The sequence below is a fragment of the Paramormyrops kingsleyae genome, chromosome 17, assembly GCF_048594095.1.
Source record: "Paramormyrops kingsleyae isolate MSU_618 chromosome 17, PKINGS_0.4, whole genome shotgun sequence".
NCBI lineage: Eukaryota > Metazoa > Chordata > Actinopteri > Osteoglossiformes > Mormyridae > Paramormyrops > Paramormyrops kingsleyae.
The window spans coordinates 3,985,752-4,005,155 of NC_132813.1; the positions used below are offsets into that span (position 1 = coordinate 3,985,752).

The window sequence follows — 19,404 nt, forward strand, 5'->3', positions numbered from 1 at the left end:
CTAAATTATTGCCCTCTGTTGCTTCCAGTCTGAACTGTGCGGTTACATGAAACCGCCATGAGTAAAATCAAGTTTTTTTTTAAGCTCAAGCCACTGTTGAACCACTCGTTGATCTTACTCGCCCGCTCCGTTTTGGAGTAATTAACGAAACTCAGTGAGATGCCCGCTCCCATTTATTCACTCTATTTTAAGTTAAACAAGTCAGGAGGGAATACAGGGCTGATCGTTCAGCCGCTTTGAGCTGCAAAAATAAACGTGAAATAGAACTTGTGCAGGCAAGGAAGGACTTGAGAAAGTCAAAGAGACTCCGCGGCGGTGAGGAGCGCGCGCCGCTCTTTTGCACGCCGGTCCCTCGCGCTCCGGGCTCTTTGTAATTCAGCAGCTGTACGCGGTCTAATTCTTCTAAGTGCCGCTTCTCTCGGAACTCAGCCCCATCTCCGGTCTCTCTACCTCATGTTTCTCCGCTCTTGCACCTCTTCTACTTCATCCAGGGGAAAAATGCATTAAATTTTTTTTGAACCCGATTATACCAGATATAATTTCAGCAGGGCGACAACGCGTTTTGCTACATGTGTCGTAGGGGGAGTCATCATGGACTGCGGACAGGGCGGTGGATGACAAGGACAATTTGTTACTTCATTGTCCGCATGGGTCTGGTGCGTCTGCCTGGACCAGGCGGCGGAGACGGTCCAGCAATCGGGCTATGAGGTAAGACTTAATGACATGACATTAAGTGAAGTCATTTACATTACAAGTTATACCTGTTAATGTTTACACCTCGCGATCTCCATCAGATCTGGGGAACGCTCACATTGTTCTAGTTTACTGTGTTTTTTTGGTCTTTTTCTGGATGGAGTAATGGTACCAATCCCAGCGCTTTCACTCGGCGCCCGAACCCTGGGGTGGCGCTTCATCATGACGCGTCCCTCTAGTCCCCACCTTGCTCCCTCTTTCTCTGCTCTCTCCTTCTCTCCTATCCTCTCCTCTCATTCGCACATTCTCTCACTCCAGCTCACCGGTGTCCGGATCTGCGGCCGTCAGCGGTGAGTGACAACGCCTTCTGCGCCTCTTCCGTCTCACCCCTCGAAGGCAGGAGGTGCCCGATGATCGTGGTAGTTGTTCTGTTTTAATTATATGAAAGTTTTCTCTTGTACCTAAAAATAAGACTGCAGTCAGTGGGTTAATTCGGGTTATTAAGTTGAAAGTAAAGTTGTCTTTCTCCGATGCGCATCGGTGATCGGTCTTCCTGCGGTGGGTTTGGTTCATCAAGGCATCAAAGGGTCCATTTCACACAAACGACTTTACCCGTCAGACCAGTTAAAGTTCACATTCATGGTCCTGTTTAGTTCAGCTATCCATAGTGTGAAATTATTATGTTTTACGATAGCGCGGATTGAAGTTTTGGAGATTTAACCATTTAGGCTACATACTAAATGCTTCGATAGAAGATGATATAAATTGTCGATTTAAACTGTCGATAACAATATGTGGCAGTGGATTCACTGATGCTCACGAATTATGTGAGCAAGAGTATTTATCGGCATCTCTGCCGTCATTACTGTAGGAAGCTGGTCCGGGAGTCTCGCAGTCAGACTCCATGCATGAAGACCAGGCGGCGAAAGTGAATGGCTTGTGTGTTTCAGCACCATGATGAGAGTGGGGATCTCTAATAAGCGAGAAATGTCAAAGCCAGGGGGCTCCGTGACCGCTTTGATTGAGGGATGATAAACGCATTTGGGATGCCGAGCGGGAGCTCCGGAGTGTGGATGACTGTGACGAGGGGGAGGCGTCTGCTCCACTTCCCACACGGCGTGAAAAAGCGTATCAATGAACCCGAAACCTGACCGCTTTCTTCATCAGTGCATTGACCGGACTCCTGATTTATGGTTCTACAGATTTAGCGTTAAAGACCCAGTCTGGTGCTCCGAGGCGTAAAGATGGGCGTGTACGTGTCTAAAGTGCATTAACAAACAACTTAATTCACCCGTCCAGGGTGTGCTGCTCTGTATCCAGGTACAATTTGTTTGGCAGGGGGGAAAGAGTTATGAGAATTGCTGAGCCGCAGACGTAGGAAGTGTGCTGGGGGGCAGAGAGGTTAAATACCGACAGGAGAGTTAACTAACAATAAACGTCCCAGTAGCTTACACTGAAAACAGAAACGTAGCCTCGGCGGCCACTGGCTATGTCCGAATTTCACTGTGTGTGTGTTGTGTGTGTGTGTGTGTGTGTGTGTGTGCGCGCGCGCTACTCTGGCAGAACGTGATGGATGATGGAGAGCATGGAGGATGACATTCTCAGGAGGAACGGGTGTAGCACTCTTCCTCGCCCCTGGGCTGCCCTCCTGTTGGTCCCCTTTTCTAAATGTCTCTTAACATAAGTCTTTTTCTTCATCACATCACCGCTTTTGTCTTCTCTCTTTAAAATCAGCTGGCCGTTTTTTTTTTTTCCCCCATGAAGCACTGCGGTGGCCATCATACCGTATGAAGGGAAGATTCATTATCGTGATTCAGCTTTTAGATGAAGGTGAAACAGATCAAGATGACACCCCTTTGCCAAATTGCACCCCCCCCCCCCCCAGCCTGTGTTCCTAATCCCTGTGCCAAACAGCATCCACCTGTGCTGCTAATGACTGTGCTACATCCAGTTCATCCTGTCTGTCTATGTAAATGAAAACGTGAATGACCAGACCACATCTAAGAGCACCACATCACGCCTTGCCTCACGCTATACGCCAAACCGCACCTGCAAAGGGATCAGAGGGATTAAGCTCAGGCTGAGCTCCAAGCACTCAGACCTGTGGAAACAAGCACAGGTACTGACAGTTATCACGCCGGCTTTTTGGATACAATACTAGACCAGCAAATTCCAAGAGAAGGTTTCTGAGCGGAGAACAGCTGCTCCTGATTGGAAGTGAATCCATCTGTTTCAGAATCAGATTAGAACTACAATCAGGTTTATTGGACAAGAATGTTCACACACAGGGAATTTGTCTCCAGTTGTACATACACTATATGGACAAAAGTATCGGGACACATGGTCATTACACCTACAGGAACTTCTATGACATCACACTCTAAATCCTTAGGCATCAGTATAGAGTTGGTCTCCCCTTTGCAGCTATAACAGCTGACACTCTTCTGGGGAGGCTTTCCACAAAGTTTTGGAGTGTGTCTGTGCAGATTTTTGCCCATTCTCCCAGAAGAGCATTTGTGAGGTCAGGCACTGATGTTGGACATGAAGGCTTGGCTCACAATCTCTATTTCGTTCATGCCAAAGATGTTCATTGGGGTTGAGGCCAGGGCTTTGTGTGGGCCAGTCAAGTTCTTCCAAACACACCCAACCATGTCTTTATGGACCTTGCTTTGTGCACTGGGGCACGATCATGCTGGAACTTCCCCAAACTGCTCCCACAAAGTCGGAAGCATAGAATTGTCCTAAATGTCTTGGTGTGCTGAAGGAATAAGTGTTCCCTTGACTAAGGGGCCAAGTCCACCCCCTGAAAAACAAGTCCATACCATTATCCCTGCTGCACCAAACATTGCGATTGGCACAGTGCAGCCAGGTAGGTAATGTTCTCCTGGCATCCACCAAACTCAGACTCGTGCGTCAGACTTCCAGTGTGATTCATCACTCCACAGAACACGTTTCCACTGCTCCAGAGTGCAGTGGCGGTGTGCTTTACACCACTCCATCTGACATTTGGCATTGTGCTTGGTGATGTGAAGCTTGCATGCAGCTGCTCGGCCATGGAAGCCCATTTCATGAAGCTCCCAGTGCACAGTTTTTGTGTTGGGATTAATGCCAGAGGAAGTGTGGAACTATGCAGCTACTGAGTCACCAGAGCGCTGGTGGTTTACACACTTGGCGACCCCGCTCTGTTACTTTATATGGTCTGCTACTTCATGGCTGAGTTTCTGTTGTTCCTAAACACTTCCACTATGCAGTTATACCACTTACAGTTGACCATGGATCATGTAGCAGGGGAGAAATTTCACAAACTGACTTATTGCAGAGGTGGCATCCTATGACAGTTCCATTCTTGAATTCACTGAGCTTTTCAGAACGACCCATTCTTTCACAAATATTTGTAAACCTGACTGCATGTCTCGGTGTTGGATTATATACACCTGTAACAATGGGTCTGAATGAAACACCTGAATTCAATGATTTAGCAGGTTGTCCCATTACTTTTGTCCAAATAGTGTACATGAACATTTACGACAGTACAAGACAATGGTCATATATAGTCCGGCTGATGTATACAGTGTGCATGTATAGTTGATAAATGTTGAAAAAGTGCATGTCAGGGCAAGAAATGATAGAATACATACAATACAATACAATACCTCACAATACATTACAATACAATTTAACACAATGGGGCAGTGGGCATTGAAGGCTTGTTATTTTTACCAAGATCTAGAAACGTATCTCATAATTCCAACATGTCGTATCACATACAAGTATCACAGTCAAATATCACAGACAGGTATCACAGTCAGTTATCAAAGACAATGTCACAATTAGGTATCACTGACAGGTATCGCTGAGAGGTTTCACAGTCAAATATCACAGACAGGTATCACAGTCAGGTATAACAGACGGGTATCACAGTCAGGTGTCACAGTCTGGTGGTACAACTATCACGAACAGGTATTCCAGACATGTGCTACAGGTGTAAAAGTGGTTGAGCAGCTGTGTTCCAGCACGGGGCAGAATGGTGCACGGGTGAGATTCCCACTGTTAGGTGCTTCAGTAAACCAGCAGCTAAATAAAAAGAAAAGGTGTGAAATTATAAGATAACAAAGACACATTCGACCACAGCGACAGAAATGTGATAAAGAATTCAAAGTCTCCTTATGTTTCTGGGGTATATATTTTCAGTATTCCCTGTGATATTATTACTTAAAATACACGTTGCCTATTTAGGACTGACTACTACTTCCTCAGGAGCTGAATTGTCCAAGAGGGTTTTTTTTCAGCTGAGTGATGCTTCCTGTTTGGGCCGTTTAGGGTAGGAGACGGGTTACTATGGTGACGTGATGTAACGGCTAGGAAAGGTTAGCTCCTGGCGATGCCATTCCGCTTGGGTCGAAAGGGGATTCCAACCCGCTTTAGGGCCCTGGCTGTCTTAAAGGCTTTGAAGGTTTCAGCTCTTTTAAAGGCTTCAGTGCTTTTAAAGGTTCTGACCCTCTTAAAGGCTCCAGCTGACTAAAACCACTAAATGGATGAAGCTCGGAATGAAAGCAAAATAAGTTTAGTTGTTCAAATTGGGACTGAAATCCACTTTGGCAGTGTTTGTAACAGGCTTTCACTTAAGAAGGGCAAGAGGCTCTCGGTTGTGAGCTGGGGATGGGGGCTTCGTGCCTATTCTTTGTGCCTTCCGAGGGGGGAGGGGAACACTTGGATCTGATTGTCCTGACATCATGTCATCTCGCTTGCCTGTGCTGCTCTCCATGCCTCCCCCCCTCCATTTACATCTTTCTGAGATCAATAAAAATGAGTCACAGAAAATGCATTGTCTTTGTCCCGGATGGATGAACACAGGAATCAGTCCAGATGATTCCAGGGGGCTCAAAACAAAGAACTAAGCCACTTCTCTGTGGTCATCCTGTGGTTTGGTCACTCGGCTCATGTCTCATGTCATCCCCGCAGGAGTACGCAGCACCCCCCACTGAGAGCGAGCGAGACAGACGGCGCCGGGAGCCGAGTGGCAAAACCTGACAGCCAGCAGGGGGCGCCATCCCGCCAGAGCCTCTGAATCAACCCTGTGTGGTCAGCTGGCCTTCATAGGAGGGGATGGCCACATTCTGGAAAGCGGTGCCCACTTTTTAATTTTTGTCACCCACACCCCCCTCCCTCGTCGCCGGGTTGCCATGGAGAAGACGTACTCCCTGACGGCGCACTACGACGAGTTCCAGGAGGTGAAGCAGGGCGGCAAATACACCAGCAGCACCCTGAGTAATGGGCTCAGCCTGCAGCTGGGGGGCGGGGCCGAAAAAAGTGGGCGTGGCCGGGGAGGGCGGGGCCGTGATCAGACCGGCGGGCTGCCTCGCTGGAGCCGGCGTGAGGTCTGCCTTCTGTCGGGCCTGGTGTTTGCGGCGGGACTCTGCGTGATCCTGGGCTGCATGCTGGCACTGAAGTACCTGGCACTGGAGCAGGACGGGCCCTGCAGGCAGGACTGCGAGCGGAGGAAGGCTCTGCTGAAGGCGTCACGCTTCATCGCCGCCAACACCGACCCCACTATCGACCCCTGCGTCGACTTCTACTCTTTCGCCTGCGGTGGCTGGCTGCGCCGCCACGCCATCCCCGAGGACAAGCTGAGCTACGGCGTCATCACAGCCATCGGCGAGCACAATGAGGAGAAGCTGCAGAGCCTGCTGCTGCTCCCCGTGCGCCGGCGCGGGTCCGAATCCGCCGAGCGCAAGGTCAAGGACTTCTACCGCTCTTGCATGAACCTGCGGGAGATCGACCGACTTGGCTCAGCACCCATGGCCGAGGTCATCGACAGCTGTGGTGGCTGGGACCTGGCCGGGGCGCCCCCTGGTGGAGCCGGCTGGGAAAGCGGCAGCGCACCCCAGAGGCCTGACTTCAACGAGCTGCTGTACCGCATGCAGGGGGTGTACAGCACCGCTGTCTTCTTCTCTCTCACCGTCAACGTGGACGACAAGAACTCGTCACGCAATGCTATCCGGGTAAGAGGGGCACCGTCAGCACACGCGTGTGATGCGTCTTAACGTGTTTCGTGTGTCCCGGGGTCTCAGGGTGCGAGGCGGCCGACGGAAACCCAGCCCATCTCCCCCCCCCCCCCAGCTTGACCATAGTCAGGCTTCGGTGAGAATAATGGTCTGTGACAGAATCCAGCTTCCTGGGACTCCGGGTGAAAAATGCGAGAGATGGATGGTTCTGGAGTAACGACAGGGACTCCTCTTCGGCACACATTACCATTAACCCCCCCCCCCACTTTCATTCACACTGACTTTCAAAGTGACACCAAAGTTAGCAGACAGCTTTCAGGCCTCCCAGCTCTGAGTTGGGTCTGTGTGTGACTGTGTGTGCGTGTGTGAGAGACTCCGTCGCTGACCTTGTGTGTCTGTGAGACCATGTGTGTGTGTGTGTGTGTGTGTGTGTGAGTGACTCTGTGTGCCCTGCCTTACAGATTGACCAGGAAGGGCTAACATTACCTGAGAGAACACTCTACCTGGGCCAGGATGAAGACAGCGTGAAGGTACTATATTTTACTCTACTTCATTCTCTCTGCCCAGTGTCCATACATGTCCCAACACTGATGATGTCACCCCCATGATCTTTTTATGATGTCACCCCTGTCCCTTTCTGATGACCTCGTACTCTTCTTGATGATGTCACTCCATGCTCCTCTCCGGTGTCAGATCCTGGCAGCGTACAAGGCTTTGATGGAGCGGCTGCTGGGCATGCTGGGAGCTCACAATGCCACTCAGAAATCTCACGAGATCCTGCAGCTGGAGACGCGCCTCGCCAATGTGAGTGCATGGAGCCACAGTGCCCCCGGTGGCCAAGCTGGAGTACCACAGTCTCATTGGCTCAAAGAGCTGTCATCTATGTGCCCATGTACACTCACAAAGGGTGTCTGTCTGTGTGTGTGTCTGGATATGTGTATGTATCAGTGTATAGGCAGCTCTCGATTTATGTGGATCTGGAACTGCGCGAAAAATATTCGAGATTGGAATTTTTGGAAGCATTAATGCAAAACGGACATACACTGAAGATATATTTGAACTTTATCTTTTCATTTATTTAATATGTATTCTTCATTAATAGTATATGTATGGCTTTTGTGTTTTTTGCTATAAGGGAGAGACCTGCACAGGACAGAATTCTAAGTCTCATTCCCACCCACATCTGCAAGATTCTGTTACATCAAGCAAAGGCTTGGTAATTCCCATTGTGATCCCTTACAATGGAAAAGGACAAATATCTGATTTCCCTTACTTAGTTTGACAATTTTATATTCACTGTTCCTTAAGCAGGCATTTCCATCCTCAGGCGTTAAAGGTATCTGTTCTGCCTTGGACGTCATTAGTCGGGCGCTCGCCGGGTGATGAGGGACTATCAAAATGCCAACATCCTTCCGAAAGTTCCAGGGTAGGCTGGCTGTGTAAAAACCAAATTAAGCATAACAGCCTATTTTTCTTTTATTCAGTGTAAATGTTAATGTAAACACGTACCAACATGAATAACAGTTTCATAAAATAACAAAAAAAAAAATGTGAGCAGCCCTTTTTTATTCGCCTTCTCTTCTGCCATCCCGTGAGTCATTTCTATTCACCATCTCCCACCGACATATCAGTCACTTCTCAGCTGCTCCTACTTTCAAAAATGAGAATTTGTCCCACCCTGCCCTCGATTGGTGAGGGTGCCACAGGAATGCACTCCCATACTATCAGGTGCCCGACTTACATTTGAGTTGATTTACGTAAGGATTTGTGGAACAAATTATTCTGCAAGTCAAGAGCTGCCGACATTTGAGTGCGTCTGTGTGTGTGTGTGTGGGGGGGGGGGGGGTGGTTATGTATATATTGCATTGTGAGGACCAAATGTCCCCACAATTTGATAAATACCTGTTACTTTGACGTGAATGTGGCACTGCAATCAAAAAACTAAAACTGCCAAAAGTCTTGTATTTTATTTGACTTCTTATGTTTAAGGTTAGGACTGGGTAGGGTTAAGGTTGTCATTGTTGGGATTAGGGTTTTTATCCATAGAAATGGATGGAGAGTCCCCACAAAGATATGAATACAAATCTGTGTCTATCTTCTGTGTCTGTCTGTCTTTGTGGGGACATCCCTGTGTTTTTCGATCTATCTGTGTGCATCAGGGTATGTGCATCCATCTGTGTCCCTCTGTGTGTGTGTGTGTGTGTGTGTGTGTGTCCGTCCCGCAGGCTTTGAAGTTTCCCTCTGTCTCTTTGCTCCTCTTGACTTCCCTACGTGGCTCCATCTCCCCATCTGTCCTGCGAGAACTGATAGCCCCCCCCCCCCAATGTCCCCCCTAGATAACGATGTCAGAGTTCGATGAGCAGAGGAAGGACATCAGCACCATGTACAACAGGCTCACGCTGCGGCAGCTTCAGAAGATCGCTCCCAGTGTGAGTCTCACACACACACACACACACACCACCGGGGTCACAGAGGGCGAGGGGCATATGTAGGTTAAAGGTACAGCCCCCGAAAGACCCCGACCTACACGGTGCAGTGAGCCGAGAGGCACTGGGATGGCACTATGGGACAGTTCTGCCCCTCAGGGGGCTGATGGCTCAGACTCCTGTGACTGCAGGGGGCTGATAGAGCAAATGGTGCCACTCAATCACTCTGAAATTGGACCTGAGAGGATGGAAAAGGCCGTGTGTGTGAGAGAAGATGACTGGGAGGAGCAGAGCAGTAGATCCAGGCCGACTGAAAGGTCCGTCTTTCTCTGTACCGCCGCCCAGATCTACTGGAAGCGCCTGCTGGACCGGATATTCCATGAGAACTTCTCGGAGGACGAGGAGATTGTGGTGCTCGCCACTGAATACATGCAGAAGGTTTCTGAGATCATCAAGACTACATCAAAAAGGTGGGGGGCAGTGGGATAAAAGTGAGAGAGGGGGATGAGAGCAAGGATGAGGGAGAAATGAAAAAGAGGGATGGGTGAAGAAGAGAATTGCAAGGGGTGATTTTAACTGGTGTTGATGTTTTTTCTGTCTCACACTGTTAGTCTGCCTCTTATCGCTGTCTCACTCTGTCAACCTGCCTGCTCTCTGTCTCACTCTGTCATCCAGCCTGTTATCTCTGTCTCACTCTGTCCACCTGTCTGCCCTCTCTGTCTCACTCTGTCAGTCTGCCTATCTCTGTCTCTCTCTGTCAATCAGCCTGTTGTCTCTGTCTCACTCCCTGCTGTCACTCTATACCCCTTTTCTGTCTGTATCACTCAGTGTATGGTCTTCACCGTTACGCTTTATGAGTATGGTTAGGCTTGGGCATCAGACATGGGGAGGAGCATAAAGACGTTTATTGTGCTGTCATTTCAACGCATCACCTCAGAGGAGGTCAAAGATGTGACTTCATAGTCGCATTACATCATCTCTGTCAGTTTGTATGGCCCTCCACTCCACAAAAGGAACAAGCATTCACCCCCTGTCATTCTGTCCCTATGCGTTTTTCTCTATATCCCCACTGACTCTATCCTCCTGTCTCTCTCTCTTTTTCCCCATGTTCCAGTCCCCCAGTCTCTCTATCCTCCTGTCTCAGTCCCCCAGTCTCTCTATCCTCCTGTCTCAGTCGCCCGGTCTCTCTATCCTCCTGTCTAAGTCGCCCGGTCTCTCTATCCTCCTGTCTCAGTCGCCCGGTCTCTCTATCCTCCTGTCCTAATCCCCCTGTCTCTCTATCCTCCTGTCTCAGTCGCCCAGTCTCTCTATCCTCCTGTCCCAATCCCCCTGTCTCTCTATCCTCCTGTCCCAATCCCCCTGTCTCTCTATCCTCCTGTCCCAATCCCCCTGTCTCTCTATCCTCCTGTCCCAATCACCCTGTCTCTCTATCCTCCTGTCCCAATCCCCCTGTCTCTCTATCCTCCTGTCCTAATCCCCCTGTCTCTCTATCCTCCTGTCTCAGTCGCCCGGTCTCTCTATCCTCCTGTCCTAATCCCCCTGTCTCTCTATCCTCCTGTCCCAATCCCCCTGTCTCTCTATCCTCCTGTCCTAATCCCCTGTCTCTATATCCTCCTGTCCCAATCCCCCTGTCTCTCTATCCTCCTGTCCCAATCCCCCTGTCTCTCTATCCTCCTGTCCCAATCCCCTTGTCACTCTCTCCTGCTTTCCCAATCCCATCTCCCTCTCTCCTGCTCACCCTATCATCCTTCTCTCTCTCCTCCTGTCCATATCCTCCCTGTCTCCCTCTGTCTTACCCACGGTCTCCGTCTCTCCTCCTGCTCTTGCTGCTCATGGGCTGCCAGGTGTCATTCACATCTGATTGCATCTGAATTTCATCCTGCCACATGTGAGCCCAGCAACCTCATTTACGGGAGTAACGAGCCCTTCGTTAGCACCTCACTGCCGCGGCAACCCCCCCGCCCCCCCGCCCGCCCACACATGCACAGTCGTTCAGAATGAGCCCTTCGCTTACGCTGGTGCGGCCAGGTGCCTCCGTGCTGCATCTCTGGCCTGTGGTTCCCAGTTTGGCCTCCAGTGTCTGACATTCTGCTTTGCTGGTTTCTCCCCCATCATCCTGCATTGAAATGTGGTCCTGAACAGTTTACAGCTGCATTGTCCAGAGCCCTGAACTAGAGTCATTCAGAGGGAGGATGCCCCCCCCCCCCCCCCCCACAACTTCACAGCCCACTAACCCTGGGCTTTATCATGGGGCCCCATCTCAAGCCAAATGGTGGAGTCCCTGTTGTGACTTGCAGAGTCAGCCTGGGGTGACCATGTGATCAGCCTGGGGTGACCATGTGATCAGCCTGGGGTGACCTCGCTGCTCCGTGTGCTGCTGTTGCTAAGGCGATGATACAAGTGGCACTGGACTATACAGAGGTGGGGAGAGCAATAGTTAGTTTTAATATAGTTTAACTCCTGTCTAAACAGGACAGACCACATGTCTGAGGAATGCTATAGAAATCAAGGAATGGAAATGAAATACTGCCCCCTGGAGGTGTGTGCTGAGACGGCGGCCACGCGCTCAATCTGTTAAACATCTTTAATTGTTTTCCTGTCATGAACATAATGGCATGTATAGATCCCCCCTGCCCCCCCAGGTGCTCCGTTTGTTGTGTTAAACTGATGCCCCCCCGTTCTCCAGGGTCCTCCATAACTACATGCTCTGGCGGGTGGTGGTGGCTCTCAGCGAGCACCTGTCCGTGGCGTTCCGCGACACCATCCACGAGTTCTCACGGGAGATCGACGGCACCGAGCGCCAGCTGGACCGCGGCCGGCTCTGCCTCACCCAGGCCAACAAGCACTTCGGCATGGCGCTGGGGGCGCTCTTTGTGCAGGAGCACTTCTCCTCCCACAGCAAAGCCAAGGCAGGTCCCCCCAAGTCCCGCCTTTACCCCCACTCCCTCCCCTGTCTCCCCCCGCCTTTACCCCCACTCCCTCCCCTGTCTCCCCCCATCTTTACCCCCACTCCCTCCCCTGTCTCCCCCCGCCTTTACCCCCACTCCCTCCCCTGTCTCCCCTCGCCTTTACCCCCACTCCCTCCCCTGTCTCCCCCCGCCTTTACCCCCACTCCCTCCCCTGTCTCCCTCCGCCTTTACCCCCACTCCCTCTCCTGTCTCTCCCCGTCTTTACCCCACTCCCTCCCCTGTCTCCCCCCGCCTTTACCCCCACTCCCTCCCCTGTCTCCCCCCGCCTTTACCCCCACTCCCTCCCCTGTCTCCCCCCGCCTTTACCCCCACTCCCTCCCCTGTCTCCCCCCGCCTTTACCCCCACTCCCTCCCCTGTCTCCCCCCGCCTTTACCCCCACTCCCCCTCCTGTCTCCCCCCGTCTTTACCCCCACTCCCCCTCCTGTCTCCCCCCGTCTTTACCCCCACTCCCTCCCCTGTCTCCCCCCGTCTTTACCCCCACTCCCTCTCCTGTCTCCCCCCGTCTTCACCCCCACTCCCTCCCCTGTCTCCCCCCGCCTTTACCCCCACTCCCCCTCCTGTCTCCCCCCGCCTTCACCCCCACTCCCTCCCCTGTCTCCCCCCGCCTTTACCCCCACTCCCTCTCCTGTCTCCCCCCGTCTTTACTCCCACTCCCTCCCCTGTCTCCCCCCGCCTTTACCCCCACTCCCCCTCCTGTCTCCCCCCGTCTTCACCCCCACTCCCTCCCCTGTCTCCCCCCGCCTTTACCCCCACTCCCTCTCCTGTCTCCCCCCGCCTTTACCCCCACTCCCTCCCCTGTCTCCCCCCGCCTTTACCCCCACTCCCTCTCCTGTCTCCCCCCGCCTTTACCCCCACTCCCTCCCCTGTCTCCCCCCGCCTTTACCCCCACTCCCTCTCCTGTCTCCCCCCGCCTTTACCCCCACTCCCTCCCCTGTCTCCCCCCGCCTTTACCCCCACTCCCTCCCCTGTCTCCCCCCGTCTTTACCCCCACTCCCTCCCCTGTCTCCCCCCGTCTTTACCCCCACTCCCTCCCCTGTCTCCCCCCGCCTTTACCCCCACTCCCTCCCCTGTCTCCCCCCGCCTTTACCCCCACTCCCTCTCCTGTCTCCCCCCGCCTTTACCCCCACTCCCCCCACCTTTACCCCCACTCCCTCTCCTGTCTCCCCCCGCCTTTACCCCCACTCCCTCCCCTGTCTCCCCCCGCCTTTACCCCCACTCCCCCTCCTGTCTCCCCCCGTCTTTACCCCCACTCCCCCTCCTGTCTCCCCCCGTCTTTACCCCCACTCCCTCCCCTGTCTCCCCCCGTCTTTACCCCCACTCCCTCTCCTGTCTCCCCCCGTCTTCACCCCCACTCCCTCCCCTGTCTCCCTCGCCCCCGTCTCGTTCTCCTGTGACTTCTGTATGTATGAAATCCTTCCAAAACACAAGTATGTTTTATGCATTTCATTTGAAATAAGACTCTCTCTTCTCTCGCCCACTTCCTAATTCGCTTCACAGTCTGGTACGCGAGTAAGTCGCATAAATAGCATGACAAATGTTGCAATCTCATGAAGAGGGGGATGACACTCCTCTGTGGTAAAGGAAAGTGTCGTTTGACAAGGCCCCTGTGATGCACTGACATTTGACATTGCCCCCCCCCCCCCCCTCCAAAATGAAAGGTTCAGGAGCTGGTGGAGGACATCAAACATGTGCTGGACCAGCGGCTGCAGGAGCTGGACTGGATGGACACGAAGACCAAGGAAGCGGCCAGGGCCAAGGTACATGACCTTCAGCAGACAGTAGTGCATCCTCAGCCACTGCACGTCCTTTCTGCCCCTTAGGGACTCCATGTCTGTGTGTCATCTGTTGTGTCTAATGTTACTACTGTTATTTGTGTGCGTTGCTCCTCTATGCCTTTTAAATTGCCCCTCGGGGACAAATAAAGTTTTTTGAAATTGAAATTGAAATTGAATTTTGCTGGTTTACATTCTTCCCTTCTACCCTTCCTCTCCCTTTCAGCTGCAGTATATGATGGTGATGACAGGCTATCCCGACTTCCTGCTGAAACCAGAGCTCATTGACCAGGAATACGGGGTGAGTCAGAGCTGCCAGTAAGGTGCTCAGTAGTGATGCTTCATGAACCGTTTGCTGTATTTTTTGACCCCACAAGATGGAGTTCTCTGTACAGAAAAGGGCACAACAAACATGCCCCAAAGCAAACCAAGAGCACCACCTAGTGGGGTCAAAAAAATACAACAAATGGTTCACGAAGTGTCATTTTGTCCGTCGCTAGTGACCCGTTCAACTGCAGTGTGGAATTTATCGGGGCATAATAAGAAACACTGCCATAGACTTTTCCTTTGTTATCTTCTCCAATGTGCCTCTTCTAAAACTACTTAAATCTACTTTACATTTAACCACCTCAAGTTTTATGTGAACGAGAAGACATACTTCAGGAATATCCTCAACAGTATCAGGTACAACATCAAGCTGTCAGTGAAGAAGATCCACGAGGAGGTGGACAAGACAGCGTGAGTGTCGATGGGCAACTTCTCCCTGCCATAGTTACCCGAGGCTTCTCTGGGGGTGGGCAGGCCTCATGGGTGTGTGTGTGTGTGTGTGTGTGTGTGTGTGTAATGTTTGCCTGGTTTTACAGGTGGCTGCTTCCTCCTCAAGCCCTGAATGCCTATTATCTTCCTAACAAGAATCAAATGGGTGAGTGAGTCCGTAATAAATTAGGCGAACAATCACACTTAGGACTTAGGACACAGTGACACACAAAATACACAAACACAAAAAACAAAAACAGCTAGATACTCATACACAAACAACAAAAAAATACTCGATTCTTGCACATGCATGCAAGCGCAGTTCATATATTACTATCATTGTGGGGACTCTCCATTTTTTCTATGTGCAAAACCCTAATCGCAATAATGACAAACTTAACCTCCACCCAACCCTAACTTGAACCATAAGTAACCAAACAAAGTACAAGACTTTTGGCTGTTTTAGTGTTTTAATTGCATTCACAGATTTTTATCAAATTGGGGTATATGTTGTGAGAAAAGTCCCGGCAAGATAAAAAGAAAAACAGGTTTTACCACATTGTGGTAGCAAATACAAACCTGCACGGAGACACACACACACAGACACAGACACAGACACAGACAAAATTTCCTCTCCTTAGCCCTTATGTCTTATTCTCCTTTCAGTCTGAATTAAATTAAGTAGTAGCATCACTTATACTAACAGAGGACAAAAACAGAGAAAGACAGAGAGAGAGAATGGAGAATGGGACAGAGTCCCTCAGTGCACACAGCTATCATTTTTATCTTAATAATCCCTTTTTCTTGCCTCTCCCACCCACTTTTGCCTCATATTTCTTTTCTTCCTCTGTGGCACTCAGTTTTCCCAGCTGGAATACTGCAGCCAACGTTGTACGATCCAGAGTTCCCACAGTAAGTACATAGACAGACAGAAAAACATACACAGACTCACGATGAGTCATTTCTCCAAGGTGTTTTATACCAAAAGATTATACAAGGCATTTTGGTGCCACCATGTGGAGAAACTGTGTAACTGCAGGTCCCTCACAACACCTTGTTGAGAGAAAATACAACCCAACAACTTGTGTGTCCCCTACAGGTCCTTAAACTATGGGGGAATTGGCGCCATCATCGGACATGAGCTGACACACGGATATGACGACTGGGGTGAGGAACTCCGGCAAAATAACCAAGAACAGGAAGGGTGGCCCCCTCTCACCTGTAGCCTCCATTAAGGTGTCGGCCTCTCACTGCATTTCACAGGAGGGCAGTATGACCGCTATGGCAACCTCAAGCAGTGGTGGACCGAGGAGTCGTACCGGAAGTTTCTGAAGAAAGCGGAGTGCATCATCAAGCTCTTTGACAACTTCACTGTCTATAACCAGAGAGTAAGCTGGCACATGCTCACACCCCGGTACACAGCCCCCAGTGGCCCTCTGCCTGCTAAGGCTGCACACCGATGGCGTCTCTGTCTGCAGGTGAACGGACGGCTGACACTGGGAGAGAACATCGCCGATATGGGAGGACTGAAATTGTCCTATTATGTGAGTCATTATGTTAAAACCGTACTACGTGTAGAACTGGTCACATGACTGACAGGAAACAACAAGCTGCATGCTTGCAAACCCCCAGTGTACCATTCCTCCCCCTTCTCCTTAGGCATACCAGAAATGGGTCAGAGAACATGGACCAGAGCGCCCTCTCCCTGGACTGAAATACACCCACGAGCAGCTGCTGTTCATAGCCTTTGCACAGGTACTGACCTTTTAACTCACTCCCTAATTCCCAGTATGCTCAGGTACTAACCTTTTAACACACTCCCTTACTCCCAGTCTGTTCCGGTCCTGACCTTTTAACGCACTCCCTAACTCCCAGTCTGCTCAGGTACTGACATTTTTACCTGCTCCCTAACTCCCAGATTGCCCTGTTACTGATATTTTAACTAACCCCAAGTCCCAGTGTGCTCAGCTACTGACCTTTTAACACAATCCCTGACTCCCTGTCTGTACAGCTACCGACATTATAACCCGTCTCCGAACTCCCTGTCAGCTCAAGTACTGACCTTTTAATACAATCCCTAACTCTCTGTCTGTACAGCTACCACCATTATAACCCATGTCCGAACTCCCTGTCTGCTCAAGTACTGACCTTTTAACACACTCCCTAATTCCTAGTCTACATAGCTACTGACATTTAACCTGTTCCCTAACCCCCTGTTTGCTCAAGTGTTGACCTTTTAACACACTCCCTAATTGCCACTGTGCTCAGGAATTGACCTTTTAATTCACTCTCTAACACTCAGGTGCTGCCATTTTAATCTGCACCCTAACCCCGGGTCTGCTCAGCTATTGACCTAACCCTGACCCTAACCCTACCTCTTCATTCCTAAAGCTGACAAGCAGCCATCTTGTGCTCTATCCTGACAGAACTGGTGCATGAAAAGGCGATCTCAGTCAATCTACCTGCAGCTCCTAACAGACAAACACGCACCTGAACACTACAGGTAATCACACCTGCCCGTGTCACGCCTGTTCACACGCCACTCTCACCGAGTGTGATGTCCACACAGCTGGTAGAGGGGTCGTCTAACATGAAGACTCTTATTCTGACCCCAGAAGAGGGGTTCATGAGTGTTGCAGCCATGTGATTGGATGCACTCATCTCTCTTTCCGCCTCTCTGCAGGGTGATTGGTAGCGTATCTCAGTTCGATGAGTTCGGCAGAGTCTTTCACTGCTCCAGAGGCTCCCCCATGCACCCTGTCCAGAAGTGCTCTGTGTGGTGACTTTCAAGCCGAACCCCCGCCTCCTCCAGCTTGTCTCCGCCCCCTAACTGTTATTGCCCCGCCTCCTACAGATTGTCTCCGCCCCCTAACTGTTATTTCCCCCAATGTCCACAGCATGTCCATGGTGGGAATTGTGTCCTGTTTGGTAAATCAGGAAAAAAAAGCTAGAAGATATTGTTGTTCTCCAGCAGTATTTTATTTACATCATTTTAGATTCATCCCACTCTGATTAAAATGCTAACTACCTTTAAATTGTAGGCAGGTGGTTTTCATTTTAACATATCTCTCTAGAGTGAAATACTTTTACACTCGTAAATATATGTTTTTTTCCAATAATTTTGTAGTTTTACATAATTAGTATATTTTACACATTTTTCTTTCTGTGGCTAGAATGCACAAGATATGCTGTCATGGAGATGGCTTCTTGCCAAAAAAACAGAAACTGTGATACATCCAGGATGCAAACAAACCAGGCAGGCCTGGTTCTGTTTGGCCTGGCCCCAGCCCAAGGCACCATAAACAGCAGTGATGGCCAAATGAAGCGTCATGAACCATCTGCTGTATTTTCTGGCACCACTAGATGGTGCTCTCTATTCTAAAAAGGGCTCAATGCATGGCCCAAAGCAAACCAAGTGCGCCATCTAGTGGGGTCAAAAAATACGGTAAATGGTTCATGACGCTTCATTTGGCATCACTAGTAAACAGTCAGTAAGGATCTGGAGCTGTGGAGCAGAACTGAACCCATGTAATAGAAGCCTGTCCCTCTAGTGGTACACGTATGAACAGCATGTGTGTGCAGGAGGACCCGATGCCACGCTACACGTGGCGTTTTCTTCTTCATGTGCAACTGTCATTTGTCTTTCACGTTCACTGGGGTCTTGTTTTTGTGACTCGTTTGTTTTTGGGGGGGTCAAGCACTTCCAGCAGCTTAAGAATGAGTCAAACTAGGGGGCCCTGGCAGCCCCACATATGAGCGATGACTCGTTTGGGTTTGACAGAAGAATTCTCATGGGACCCGACCTGCGCTAAGGCTGGACCCCTGCATGGCTGCTCAAACCCTGAGCCCAGTCCTGCTGGACAAGTTCATATTCACCTGTACTGTACTTGTTTTCTATAAAGCTTAATTTTATTTCAATATCAATATATTTAATTATGAATAATACATCAGATAAATGATCTAATAAAAAAGTCCATACATTTATACACAGAATATGAAAAAAATATTTAATTTTGTATAAAGAATTACTCATACAAAAGTGCAGAAATTGCTTTGTATTGATATACATGTATAAAATGATTGTACACCTCTTTCTAAGCATGTTTCTCTCTGATGTTTACGCCAAATTTGTTTTAAGAGACCCTGAGATCAGTGGAGTGCATTTCCCACAGTTCTCAGTAATGCTGCAAATAATATGCCCTGTTGTTGTGTCTTTTGGGAAAAAAAAATATACAGGGGGTTACTGTGTGAGGTATCAGTCATTTGGTGTCTGTCTGGTGTCTTTTCAAACAGAGAACCATGCCAAACGTGGCTCTGTCTGTGTCTGTGTTTCTGGGCATGTGTCTAATGAAGTGGTAATGAATGACATGAGCTATTCAATGTGACACGTAACAAGCAGCCAGACACATTTTATTATAATTGCAGGAAGCTTTTAAACTGAGCCAGTGCTGTGATTATGTGTGGTTTGTTAATACGCTCATATGAAGCTACAGCAGTGACCTTAGCTGCGCGCAGCTGCCACCTAGCGGCTAGTATCCCCAAGCTCAGCTGCCGATTCTGCCCGGAGTTTGCCTGGTGGGGCTCGGTCCACTTCACACGGATACTGGGGGCTCAGCACACTGGGTTCCCGGGGCAACCATGCATGCAACTGCTGATATCCATGGAGACCAAAAGATACCTAATATATTTGTGTGTGTGTTTGTTTAGGGTGTGTCTCTTGGTTTCTCGTAAATTAGACCTAGAGAAAACGTCTTAGGTTAGACGAAAATTTACACAACAGAC

General features: G+C 50.0%; 1 protein-coding gene across 2 annotated transcripts; it reads left to right on the forward strand.

Annotated features, from left to right (window-relative positions):
* The first annotated feature begins 403 nt into the window (after window positions 1-403).
* Window positions 404-18,884, forward strand: ecel1 (endothelin converting enzyme-like 1). 2 transcript variants are annotated; one of them, XM_072701495.1, is made up of 19 exons: window positions 404-708; window positions 1,012-1,043; window positions 5,656-6,695; window positions 7,160-7,228; window positions 7,392-7,502; window positions 9,035-9,127; window positions 9,470-9,594; window positions 11,811-12,033; window positions 13,753-13,851; window positions 14,093-14,167; window positions 14,501-14,604; window positions 14,730-14,788; window positions 15,483-15,534; window positions 15,722-15,789; window positions 15,886-16,010; window positions 16,101-16,166; window positions 16,282-16,377; window positions 17,049-17,125; window positions 17,306-18,884. In XM_072701495.1, exons 3-19 carry the CDS (start codon window positions 5,877-5,879, stop codon window positions 17,403-17,405), a joined length of 2,361 nt encoding a protein of 786 aa, XP_072557596.1. In that variant the 5' UTR covers window positions 404-708; window positions 1,012-1,043; window positions 5,656-5,876; the 3' UTR covers window positions 17,406-18,884. The 2 variants fall into 2 exon arrangements, with proteins under 2 accessions (XP_072557596.1, XP_072557597.1); XM_072701496.1 differs by lacking the exons at window positions 404-708; window positions 1,012-1,043 and adding an exon at window positions 2,456-2,523.
* The last annotated feature ends 520 nt before the right edge of the window (window positions 18,885-19,404 follow it).